Consider the following 14,092-nt stretch of genomic DNA (forward strand, 5'->3'; position numbering starts at 1 on the left):
GTTCAAAAATTACCTGGGCTGTTCTGGCCACCCAGGACGCCTTGTAAATAAATGGTAAACGATTTATAGGACACTGCACTTTATTCAGTATCAATACACTCATACGCCCCGAGACTGGCCGCGTCCGTTGTCGGACCGCTATGACACGCGTATCTCTAAACGTGACAGTTCGCGCGACCAAGATAGATTGCAAAGTTATATTGACACGCTGAAACAGTGGCTTCACGTCCCTATGAAAGGTTTAGCATGTAAATGAATGGTTATTGCCACAACTTAGGCTGGCACGTAAATACGTAGAAAAGATCCTATGCTCAGGATAGTTTGCAGTCTAGCCTGCTACGAGATTAACGTCTCTGAAATTACGTGGGCACGCCGACTGAAGACGTACACGTAAAAGTTCCTTACACATCAAAGTTAGTCACTTAATTACACGTTACACTTTGCACAATAAAACGGAGAAAGTTACAAGACGAAAGTTAGTCAGTGTTATTCTCAACACTTATTACTGAGGATCTACGACGATAACGATTAATTGGCTCATTAGCCGGAAACTGCGTACCACTACTACGCGGTCCTTAAACTGGACATGGATTTGCGTATGAAAAGTAAAGCTCCCTGGTGGGAAGAATTTAAATTAATTAAGAGCCGCACGAAATATCGTGCGACTGGGTTGGGGTCGGCGCCGAGTTAATCAAAAGGTTTCCGAAAACTTACACTATTGCTGAAATGTTGAAGAGATGCTAAAGTTGAAGACCCGACGATCGCGGAGCGTCCGACCCCTTCGAGTCCCAGACGGTAACTGAGCGCGAGACCGCCCTGCGGCCTCGCGCCTAACCACGTGAAACGCGGGAAAACCGACCCAGCCAGTTTTGGACTTAAAGACAAGTTACAAAATATATGCTTATAAAACAATTAGACATAATTTCCCTTACATGAATCTTCTTTTAAATTGTTATTAATTTAGTTGTTTAAACTTGACAAATAATTATATATAATTAGTTAGGCGCATTGCCACACCCGGCCGGGCGCTGACGTCGCTGCGGCGTTCGTTGCGGTGCACTTTCTCACACTTTGAGAAGATCACGCTCGGGCGTGTTCGCCGCACTTCGGAGCCAGTGTTGTTGTGGCATAACGACCTTTGCGGACCAGAGGGAGCACCGGCGGTTGGCGTCAATGTTAAATTGGCGTTTACTCCATGGACTTCTCCGGTGGTACGCATGGGTATGCTGTACTCCCTATACATACATTATGCGGTGGCAGAACCGCTACAAATATTATGCGAATGCGCTATGCGGCGTATGAATCGTTGTACAGTTACATTAACACATGCTGATTACAGAACAAAACACGACACTAACATAACATTGTGAATTTGCCGCAGTAGTTTTGCGGGGGCGCGGTTACTAGTGCTAGGGAGATGGCCAGCACCGAAAGTTAACTGTCTCAGGGGGGCTCAATGAGCGTCATCATTAATTACACTTTACACTTACATGAGGTTGCAGCCGGCAGGCGTATGTGCGGCGGTCTTAACGAAAGCGAGTTGGCTAGAGTCGGCCAGTGCCGAAAATTGTGTGGTTCGCAATGCCCTGCGGAATCACTAAGGAAATGGTCGATCTAAGCCCAGGTCCGCGAAATACACGCTGAGTCGACGTGAGCAGCAATGAAGTAAAAGGGTTTGCCTATTAAATCAAGTACAGAGTGAACGATCTGTGATACAAAATTGAAGGCTGCTCACGGACACACGTCTTGACTTGGCGCGGAGTGGTTGGAGACTGCCAACCATGGCCGCCTCACAAGGGAGGGAAACTTTCACCTTCTTTGTGAATCAGCGCCAAAAACTTACATTAACTTAATTTGCTCTATTATAAGCTAAAAACATGTTCCAGGTGCCCAATTAAAAGGTAGCACCTGGTAATTGGGCGCTTAAGGCTTAACAACTGTTTTTGAGTATTTTATTATTTGAATTGTGGCATCAAGTTGGCGACTGTAAATTTATTAACATATTGTCTCCCTGTGAACTGCATTAGTGGGATTTTTCCTAATCTGACTTGATCATTGTCATGGGCACTTTAATTAAGGCCAGTGGCTGCGTTGACTGTAAATATGGTTCGTTGTCTGCTCCGTGCCTGCGGTGCTCGCACGGAGTGGCTACAACGCACTTGTTTAATTTCTGTGAATTAATAATTGTGTCCTAGTGTCTTGTTCCTTAATTGTTTTATGGGGTCTAGCCCCCGGGGTTTTGTGCCCTTAATTTTATTTGAGTCTAGTGGGGTCATACCCGAGGCGCTCGCCTGACTCATTCCCTCTGGGCTAGGGGTGCACTCCGAGAATGGGATCTGGTACTAGCGGTGTGGAGCACGGGCTTAGAGGCCATGGTCGGGATGACGTCAAGTCTTTGAATTTTTCCATTTTTCGGGGTTAACTTTACAACTCATTTTTAATTATTTCTTATGAATTTATACACATAACTTCCACATCTGTCAACTAGAAAAAAGATTAACATTATGAAAAAATTAACTTACTTTCATGGAAATGTTCCCTTATTGTAATTGGCCTTCTACAGTGACATCAACACTAAAAGCAACAGCCACACATTTTCATAGAGTTTTCGTCAACCCGACAATGCTGATACTGATAGCCACTATAGCTTTTCAAGAATAGATATTTAGCTGTCTATCGAAATGCAACAAGCGGATCATTTATTAGCTAGCAGATTTATTCCGAAGGTGTCAGGGATAGGACCCCTGGTCCCCATGAGACCTAATTAGGCTAAAGTGTGTATCATAATCCCAAGGAGAGTAATATCTAAATGCCACATCTCACAATCCTTCTGCACAGAAAAAAAAAAAACAGTCACATACACTCCCATCACCTGCAGTCTTGAGTTCGAGACCTAGAGTGTGCCTAGTGAGGGCTGGCATGAAATTGGTGTGGGCCCAGTGCACCGGGCAGCACGAGTGTGGGGTGTATGAGCACATGTCTCGCTCACTTATCGATTAGCACTGTGACAAGTGCGCCATCCACCTTCACTGGAATGCGGAGTAGACAGTTTGCTGGCCACATCAGCTGTCCCAGGATTGGTCGCAGCACGTCTCAACTCTAGTATACTATAGTTGCAATAGTGTAAGATTTTTTTAATCTTTCATCATCGGCACCTCGGCCAGCCCCAATCTCGGTGTAGTTTTCCCGCACTCCCTGCTTAGCCTCAATGTTCGCAACCACGCCTTTGCGAGTTTCGTCCATTTCTTTTGTAATTGATGGGCTGCATGTGTACTTAATGATGCACTTTCTTTTGTGAATATAAAGACTTTACAAAAAATTTAATGGGAATTTAATACACTAGCACTCATACAGGTGCCTAACACATGACACGGAGCACTTACTTAGTTGCGGACACAATCACTAACTTGATTCGCGCGGATGTGATACAAAGGTGTGTTCTGCCAGCGAGACTGATACTAGTGGGGTGGACACCAGGCTTTACTATCTTATCAGGTATGACATCACCACAAATCGGCTACTGCTGGGTATTCGTCCTTCAACAAACACAGTTTATTTGTGACAAATATCAAATCATTCCCAAATAAATAATGATAGGAACAGGAAAGTCAGAGAATTTCTTGAACACTTAAAAAAAACATTAACAGAAAAGGTGGTTGTAATCTAAGAATATATGGGCATCACTTTTGTAAAAACAGAAACGAACACCAGCAGAAAACCAGGAGAGAGAAGCCATACATGTCGACTCCGATTGAACAACAAATGAAACAAGGTCATAGATGATAGATCGAAGCTAGCCAATAGCTGGAGACCACTCGTCTAATTAGCTACCACTATATAGCCAATACAAGGAGATCTCTCGTGATATACTATTTGAAGAAGACCCCTCAGGAGTGGTACCTTCCCTACTTAAATGTTGTAAATGAAATGTCTGTAATTTTGCCAATGACAGAATAGTATGCCTGATCGAGTGAAAAAGACTGTGATAACGAAGCTCTGGTTGCTCTGGTGTGTGGCAGGAGTAATTCGTGAGCTGCTGGTGCCATGCACCACTACCATGCACCAACATGTGGATAAATTGAGCGCTTAGGTGTGTTGTACTGCCATCGGAGGGCAGCATTGTTCGCAGATGGCTCTGACACATAATAGGACCATGCACAACTGCTGTTATCCACTACTATCTTTTGTTCAGGAGACTAAATTACTCTATATATGATAACATGCCTGTGCTGAGCACTAGGCCTGATTGCAAGTGTAATGCTAAAGTTTGTATTAACTGGGCTTTGCATCTCACACCACTTACTCCATGCTACACTCGAGATTTACTAGCTTTTTGAACTACTGCCATCAGCCGCAGTCTTGTGTTCGAAACCCGAGGTGTGCCTTGTGGGGACTGGCGTGAATGAGGTTTGACTTTGCTCTGGGAGGGTGCCAAGCTAGCTCTTGTGGCTAACCGTGATGTCTCGTGGGTCATCGGACCCAGCGTGGCCCACTATGCATGGAGTCTGAGATTTAATTAGAAGTCCAATACACACCAGACACTCGCATCGCAGTTTAAGCTGAAAAGTGTCTCTGAATGATAGAAGCATTTGGAAAACATGTGTTTTATTCACATGTAACTTGGTTTACAGATTTACAGTTTGTGCAAGCTAACAACAATACACTTGAAAGAACGAAACATTGAATGCAATCTATCAATAGTGGCACCCGATGCTTAGTCCACGCGACAGTCTTTTTAAGAAACGAATGTGGTTATAACATGTAGCACGGGTTCAGCAGTGGGTGCAGAGAATGTACATTATATTAGTTGGAACAGAATTAGTTGAAAAGCGGCAGGCAAGTATGCAGTTGATTGAATCAAAGTTCTGTTCTGAAGTCGACTAGTATCATAAGTTCGAAACCACATGGCAGAAGGTACACACGGTGGATGAAGCTAATTATGGCAGAAAATAAGCAAAAGTTTAGGTTGAAAAGTTATAACGACATACCTGAAGTATGGTGATAAATTAAACAACAGTGATGGCACTCTGCAGAACGATGCATCCACCCAGACCACGGCCTGATAAAGACTGATGACACAGTGAGGTGGTAGATACTAAAAGAGGGGGGGGGGGGGAGACAGAGTCACCTCCTGCCAAATCATGTAAAAGAACGAAAACTATTTGTATGTGAAACTTAATAACTAAAAACATCAAAAATACCTTAAATAAAAAATGTAATGACTAATTAGTTGACTAAATTCCTAAAAAATATTCTATTAAATATTATATAAAAATTAGAGTTATAATTACTAGTCAAGTTGAAGACTCTTAGTATTTACTGTGAACCGCTCCATGGATATATTTAAGATGGATATAAAATTAAGACTGTTTGATCAAGCATAACTATGAATTATGTTAAGCCCCAAGACATAAGGGTAAACAATGACATTCACAAAATAAGGTGTCCTTAATGGGCTAACACACTTGTATGATGCACTAACCCTTGAGTGCACTAACGGGGTTGATGTACATTGCATGGGCACATATGGAAATGTAAAAATAATTAACAACAAATAGCTACTTGACACCACTCTCGCTGCCTGTATAAGTTTTTGAGTAATTATTAATCTGAAAATGATCTCAGGGGGCAAAAACGGGGATTCGACCTCGTGGCTGCAGGCAGGAGTACGTCGCGACTTGAAAACTACCCGGGCTGTTTAGGCCACCCAGGATTGCTTGGAAATAAACGGTAAACTGATTGAAAAGACACTGCACTTTATTAAGACCGTTACACTTGCTTGTTTAATGCCTGGCCGCGTCTGTTGTCTGACCGTCGCTTCACGAGAGGTTCTATGCGTTGGCGATGCGCGCGAACAGGATAGATGGCAAAACTGTACGTAATGATTTATCCTGTGGCCGTTACCGACGTGAAGGATGCGGCAAACTATCGTGGAGCTGATAGGCTGCAACGGTTTATGCAGTGGATGACGTTAACATGTAGTACGGCAATATATAATTAAATGGTCTTAAAGATGTTTGCAATCTAACCTACTACAAATTGCGAATGATTCGAAATGTACGTAAGCCCGGCTATATGAGAACACATGAGAATCACAGTCACTTATTACAGGTTAACAAAGTTATTACTTGGTTAGATTGCAAGATGAATATTACACAGTTAAATAAGCTGAATAGAAAACACGTAGATTAAAGAGTTAGTACATGACACACGAGGCTTGCTAGGAGCCCTTGACAAATAATGATTCGTTGGCTTCGAAGCCTGGAAACTGTGTATGACTCAAGTCCGCTGTCCGAATTCTCAGGACGTGAAAATTACGTAGTAAGTTTAATTATCCCTGTTGAGATTAAAATGAATTAAGTTAAGAGCCATACGAAAAGACGTACGACTGAGTGGGGTCAGGGGCAGAGCTAAATGAAAAATATATGATAAACTTACAACTATTGCGATGAACTGGATGTGCCGCGAAAACTTCGTGGAGCGACCGACCTATGTGAGCTACCGACGGCAACTGGCGCGAGGGCGCCCTGCGACCTCGCGTCAAGACACGTGTAGTGCGGGAAAACAGCTCCGACCAGTTTTGGACAAATGATATATTTGATAATACATGATTATTTAACAATTGCACATAATTTTCACATTATTACAGTATCTTTTAATTGTTATTAATTTGGTTGTTTTAAAAAGAATAATTACTAATTTAGAACATTACCACACCCGGCCGGGCGCTGTAGTCGACATGGTGTTCGTCGCGGCGCACTTTCACTCACTTGGCGGACATCACGCTCGGGCGTGTTCGATGCACTTAAGAGTAAGTGTTGTTGGGACGTAACGGCCTGTGCGAACCAGATGGAGCACCGGCGGTTGGCGTCATACTTTCCACAACACTGGTAATTTCCCTTCCGTGTCGGCACAGTCGTGTCTTTGACATGTTGGCGAAGGCGAGGGGTGTGTTTTGCCAGCATGGTCTGGTACTGGTGGGGTGAGACCCATGCATTATTGCTACAGGAGGTTCGATATCACGACAACATACTTATATGCATTTTATTTTAACCAATATGAATGACACATCAAGCAAGTTAGAATTTTAAATGGTCGGGAGCTTTTCTACCTTTCCAAACACCAACACAATAAGAAGCTTATCTTTCAACACACTATACACTATAGCATGCATTTTGCCTGTGTGCCCACTTTTGTATCTCACCGAACTTGAACCCCACCGTCTTATCAAAGTAATTCGACCAAAGGATTAGGTGCATCAGAAATATTCACAGACCTTGGCTGCAAATACATGCAATATAATTATTTTAATTTATTGAATATATCAGATCATGTTTTTATAAACAAGATTACAACAGGATATTGCTCCAGTCATGTTATACAAAAACGAATTAATATAATAAGAATAGGAAATTAAATGAGCAAAAAAAAGTAACATATTTTAAAACTGTCACTGATTTCTGGGACGATTAAGGTGGGTTTACGATTGAAAATTAAGAATTAAGACTTAAGACTTAGTCGTGTACTTACCATATGACTCAATGTAAACTAGTGGAATGGTTTATGATTATCGTGTGTGAATTTTGACGGGTCGTGTGCGAACCATATGATGACTTAAGACTTAACAGAAATTGTTATATTTTATATTTTTCGTTAAGACTTAAGGAAGCGACCAATCACAACAAACCGGAACCTTTCAACCAGAAGTTTATGTCTTATTATTCGACCGAGCGAGGCAGTATTTTGGGTTAGAATTCGTATATTTGTCATTTGTAATCATCATCCATTTCGAAAAATAGATATCCCATTTGTCAATAACCTATTTCAAACCTGCTTCTCCGTTTCGAACAATGGCCGACCATGTGTTTCGTGCTGTGATTGGTTAGAATTAACGACTTCTATGTCAATCATAAACTGGAAAATGTAGTTTTGACTTAATCGTGTGCTCGATGTTAAGTTATAATTCTTAAGGAAATCAATCGTAAACCCAGCTTTACTTGTTCTACAGCGTGTGTATTCCGTCAACATTCTTAACAAGTAAAAACTACAAAAAAAAATTTAATAAATGAGCACGAAAATGTACAATTACACACATACCATTTATTTCTTATAATACAAATATTAATTGAAATGTTAAAATAATGACCAATTAATAAATATTTATTTGCTTTTATGTTTTATATGTTCAAATATTGAAGACAATCTTAAGTTAGGCACCACAAGTCATTGTTTGTATTTTACGAATAGGGTAATGTAACTCCAGCTGACTCTCGGTAAGATCGCTAACCAACTCTGACATAAATTGGCATCATGCTGGGCACCACTTGACATCTCCCTGACTGCTGAAAATAGAGACATATGGTTGTGGTGGCCAGCGAGGGTGAAATCCAATGGGGTTGTAGCCATCAGTCACTTGTCGCAGAATGCTCCAGGAGACGAGCTTCAGGTTTGGAAGGCAGACATTGTGGTCGTGGGTATTATTGCTTTCCTCAATGTGAGACAGGTATCAGCAACTGTAGTCCGGTTAATTTGAAAGCAACAGGGTGGTTAGCTGTGGAAAGAAAATATATAGGTTTGGTAGTTGAGGAAATATGATGGTTGGTCTATGGTGGGTACATGCAGGTGCAGAATACAACTGGTATTTCACTATAGATTTCATTTCGGTGATATTTTATAAATAAAGGATTTATTTAAGCGATTTTGATAATTTTTTTACGGCTTTATTGGAAATCTACTTTTTGCACTCTAAGAAAAGCAATCGAAACAAAACTAAGTCCAAAATCGATCCGGGAGTTTTATACACAGTGAAAGAAACTAATTAATGTGACACAGTGACACCTGCCTACTGGGGAATATGATTATTATGTGAAATGAGACTGTAGGCAGAGCTATAGTTTTCTGATTTAAATGATGCTTCATACGTCATACCTTCTATAACTATCTGTGGCCAGATAAACAACGCCGGTGAATTTACGAGAATGGCGGTAATTTACATTTTTAGTGTTACTAAATGTTTATATTTATGTTACAAAATAATTGTATATTCTGTATTTTAACAGTTGTGTGAACAATTTTTAAGCCGCATATATTAAGTGAATGGCCATATGAGTTATTATTGTGCAATTACTTATTGTTATGATAAAGGGTGATAGTGCATGAATTGTTTGTTTAATGTTGTAGTATGTCCGATATCTACTGATGCATGGGATAAATGCATGGAAGAACACGTAAAAGAATAATGAATTCGAAAGAATTTTTCGTCTTGTATGTGTTTTCCGATTATATTTTGCTCAGGAACGTAACCAATGGCAAACACCGAGTTTACTGATCACCCTAACCTTAAATTACGGTTCGCAATTAGTGGTGTTATGCAGAAACCTGCTAAGCAACATTTTTTTCAAACTAGCCTGATTTGGGTCTAAACGGAGTGCATGAATAAATAAATAAATAAATAAAAGAGATGTAATTCAGAAAGGAAGCCACTTGTCTGAAGAAAAAAAAAAATTAACCTTTTAAAATTTTTTTCATATGTATTTGAATTACTCCCTAAGAGGGCGTTATGATACTTTAAGTAATTTACCAGTAGTAACATTTTAACGAGTATGTTATATACTACAAATCGGTGATATCATGAGAATGATTAATTTGGTTATTTTATGATATTTGTAATGTAATTACAAATTACACTTAATGTGTTTAAACTGTTTAAACAATTAGTATGTGTAATGTAGCTAACCTAACCAGCCATTCTCACGATTCTACACTTTTTTTAACATACGTAACTGGTAATATTTTTATGTTGCAGCTCTTCCATAAATTAATATAAAGGTCTGAAAATACTTTTTTTTAATACTAAAGGCATTCCTCTATTTACCCTGTGAAACAGCATTTATAAAATCCTACTGGTTTCTGAGAAATTTCCATTTGTAAGTCACAGTCACATTAGATAGCCCATGCAGTGAAGCGGTCATCACTTTGTTGTGCTTTAATTGTGTTGCAGATCATGTGATTTTTCCTATGTATGACTGTATATTTTTCATTTGGAATTTTTATGTGCGATAGCATGTAACCTAGGGTGACCAAATGTCCCGTAAAAATGGGATTGCCCCGTTTTTTAACGATCGTACACGGGGTCCCGAAAAAGTCTCCCGGGACGCCTAAATGTCCCGTATTTACTTTGGGTTGATGATACATTATTGTCGCGCCTCTCCTCGGGCCGTCTTCTCCTCTCCTCGACAGTTGAACTCGCCCATTCTGCAGGCGGCTGTCCAAACCGGAGTCTGACAAGTAAGTGTGGCTGTGGGTGTGGGGGTTTGGTCTTGTTACAAGTATTGGTTTGGTGCATCTCATATTGTTATTAATTACTAATTATGCCCAAGCGTCAGTGCAAGTTTAAGGAGTACTCTAAAGAATGGAAGTACATTAAAAAGGGAAGCTATATGACAATGAAGCAGAGTGCACAGTTTGCAATACTGTTTTTAGTATTGCTCATGGTGGACGTTCAGATGTAAAACAACACATTGCATCAGTGAAACATACGAACAGACTGAGTGCCCCAAGTAGCAGTAAGTCTTTTGAAAATTATTTTATAAAACATGATTCAAATGAAGAAATGAAAGTTAGAGCTGCTGAGTTAACTCAGGCCTTTCATATGATCAAGCACCACCACATCTTATGTCAAATAACTGTATCAGTAAGTTAAACAGCGTTATGTTTAGTGACTCTGCAATTGCATCTAAGTTTAGCTCTGCCAGAACAAAGCAGTCAGCTCTGATAACTGGTGTTTTAGCTCCATTCAGCTTGAAAACTAGTATTGAACAAATTAATAAATCCCCATTTTATGGCATTTCAACTGATGCAAGTAATCACAAGGCTGTAAAATTCTTTCCTTTTGTGGTTCAGTTTTTTGACTTAAATGAAGGGATACAGTCAAAGTTATTGAAAGTTGCTTCTTTGCCGTGTGAAACATCATATGAGATATCTAGTTTCTTGTTAAATTGCATTGATGAGTTCAAGTTAAATAAAAACAGTTGCATTGCATTTTGTGGTGATAATACAAATACAAATTTTGGTGGTTTGAACAGAGAGGGACAAAACAACGTATTTAAAAAATTAAAAACTACTTTACATGGTGGTATTGAAGGTGTGGGTTGCCCTGCACATATATTACATAACTCCATTTGTACAGCAGCAGATAGATTAAGCTGTGACATCGAAGGTGTTATTGTCAAACTCTTCTCTTATTTTTCTATATACATGGTGCAAACAGAGAGGCTAAATGAATTTTGTGAAATGGTCGACGTCGAATATGGCACTATTTTAGCACCTTCAAAAACTCGTTGGCTGTCTTTGATGCCTGCAATAGAACTTATTTTAAAACTGTTTGATGCTCTAAAGGATTTCTTTTTAAACGAGAAAAAAACTCCAAACATTTTGTTAACATTTTTTTTATAATCCTTTAAGTGGGGCATACCTATGGTTTGTCCATAGCCAATTCAATATTTTTCAGCAAGGAATTAAAAAGATTGAAGGAATTACAAAAAGTGTTATGGAAGTTAATGATGTATTGGAATCTACTCTCACAGCTTTGACCAGAAGAAAAGAGGAACAGTTCTTATCATTTAATGTAAAATCCATTCTTAAGTGTGGCAGTATTATGCAACAAGAACAAGACAAAATTAACTTCAGAACTGAAGTTAATGACTTTTATGAAACCTGCTTACAGTATCTTGAAAAATGGAGTGTACCATTCTCTACTTTCTCAAAGTTTAAATGGATGCTTTTGAAAGAGATCCCCAGTTGGGAACAAATTGAAGAAACTATTTGTTACTTCAATGAAACAATCATAGACATAAATGATAGGTACTTTGCTATTTGATCAACTGGTACCATTAGTGGATTTTGTAAGTGAAAAAATTAAAGAATGGACTGATGAAGATAAAAAATCACCTCAGTGTCACGAAAAATGTTTTTTTTTTTTAAAACGTACCAGGCCAGAACAGCACTCTGAATTTTTGAAGATATGCCAGTATGTGTTTGCGATCCCTGCCCATAATAGTAATACTGAAAGAATCTTTTCGCTTATGAACATTCAATGGACGGATGAAAGGAACAAGATGGGAGTGGATACCCTTTCTGCAATCTTGCAGGTACTCTACAATTTAAAAATGGACTGTTCTAGTTTTTACAACTTTATATTGGAAAAGAAAGAGGTTTTAAAATTGGCTGGAATGAAAGAAAAATATCCCCAATTGAAATCCTAAAGATTTTTAACATAACTTTGACTAACAATTTTAGTTATCTTGTTTGATTATGTTTTGAAGTATTTACTTATAGCTAATAAATAAGTATTCACTGCAAAATTGTTGTTTTTATTTATTATACGCCTCACAATTTAAATTAAATTACATGTTCATAGGTAAATTGAAAAAGATTTATAGGTCTCAAATTAGCAAAAAAGAACATGTTTCAATGATTACGTCTTGATGGAGGCCCCTCGGACCCCCCTTTAGCTGGAGGGTATCGCCCCAAACCCTCCTTGGATGTGTCCCGTTTTTTCAAGTTTATGAATTGGTCACCCTAATGTAACCTCATGTATAAAAGGAATTGTCATTACATGTATCAAACTTGCTATAGCATGTAGCATGACATACTAAAAGGAATCATTACATTTGATACATGTAATGACATTTCCTTTTAGAAATCAAGTTACATCATGTTATTGCATTCCATACTGCTAAAAAAAAATCTCTTGTCAAGGGTTGTCGTTTGGGTTTGGATGCACAGTAGTGAATTTTGTAATTGTTTTTTGATTATTATTTACTTTCCAATATGTCACAATATGCAAATGCAAAATATACACTTTTTATATGTATATGGAAAAACGCAGGATCGGCAACGCAATTAAAGCTCAACATGGTAACTTTACTGCATAGACTATCTAATATGACCTAGAAACAGAAATTTCTCAGAAACCAGTAGAAATTTAGAAACACTTTTTACATGTTAAATAAAGGAACGCCATTAGTATTCAAAAAAGTTTTTTTTTTTTGGAATTTTTTTTTTAATTTAAGGAAAAGCAGTGACATAGTGTTTTAGGTACCTATGTAACCTAACATAACCACTCTTTTACAATTGTCAACTACTGATAAACTACTTTAATATCACAGTGCTCTCTTAGATAATGATTGGAAAACATTACAGTAATTACAAAAAAAAGTATTTTGAAATTTTTATTAAAAACGGCTCTTCAGAATTACCATCAATTATATGCAACCCAGAAATACTGTGTACTTTTTTAATTTTTGAGAGTTGATTGGTCTCTGCCTGACTTGACTTAAATCACATGACTTAAATCACAGTTTACCCAGGAATGAAATGTGAACGGGACACTAAAACCTGAGAGGAATACAGGGAAGTCTATAATTCACAACACTTCAATGTTTTGGTACAGCCAGAGGTAGATCTAGAAGCGTGTGAAGAGGTGTGTTCGGGAACATTTTATTCCCGGTTTATGCTCTGAAAAACATTTTTATCCTATGTGACTGATGGGAGGAAGGCATTCACCCTCTCAAGGTACCCCCCCCCTCCATAATGTGTCCACCACTAGGTACAGTTTGAATGTGTCAGGAATTTTAGGTTATCACATTTCCAATTTGACTGTGCTCTCTGAACTCTGGACTGCAGGTCCCTTCCATGATGAAGACGCAGGAAGTGCGGGAGACGACGCGCATCGAGCGCATCGGCGCACACTCGCACATCCGCGGGCTTGGCCTCAATGACAACCTGGAGCCGCGGCAGGTGAGATGTCAGCGGGGCTGGTGGAACTGGACAAGTCAGGGTTTTGGAATTGATCAATAAGAATTTGGAAAATTCAAGTAATTTTACAGGTGTCATTAAAAAAAATTGAAAATGTCAGGAAAAGCTGTGAGAAAATTTTGGAATTTTGGAAGGCTATGTAAAATGAGATAAATTTGTCATAAATCAATTTAATACTCCCTTTTGCTACTATACAAAACTGTTAAAAATGTAAGTTTGGCAGCAGCCACTTCTGTTAAAATTTTGCAATATTTTAATAGGTTATTCAATTTGT

At 38.9% G+C, this 14,092-nt stretch overlaps 1 protein-coding gene across 1 annotated transcript in view; it reads left to right on the forward strand.

The window, feature by feature from the left end:
• Positions 1-8,882: 8,882 nt before the first annotated feature.
• Positions 8,883-14,092, forward strand: part of LOC134527754 (ruvB-like 2) — a 100,297-nt gene continuing 95,087 nt past the window's right edge. Inside the window, 2 exon segments of the mRNA XM_063360683.1 lie at positions 8,883-8,984; positions 13,687-13,800. Coding sequence (XP_063216753.1) covers positions 8,979-8,984; positions 13,687-13,800 — 120 coding nt within the window. The 5' untranslated portion in view covers positions 8,883-8,978.

Source organism: Bacillus rossius, chromosome 1, assembly GCF_032445375.1.
Source record: "Bacillus rossius redtenbacheri isolate Brsri chromosome 1, Brsri_v3, whole genome shotgun sequence".
In the NCBI taxonomy this organism is placed as follows: domain Eukaryota; kingdom Metazoa; phylum Arthropoda; class Insecta; order Phasmatodea; family Bacillidae; genus Bacillus; species Bacillus rossius.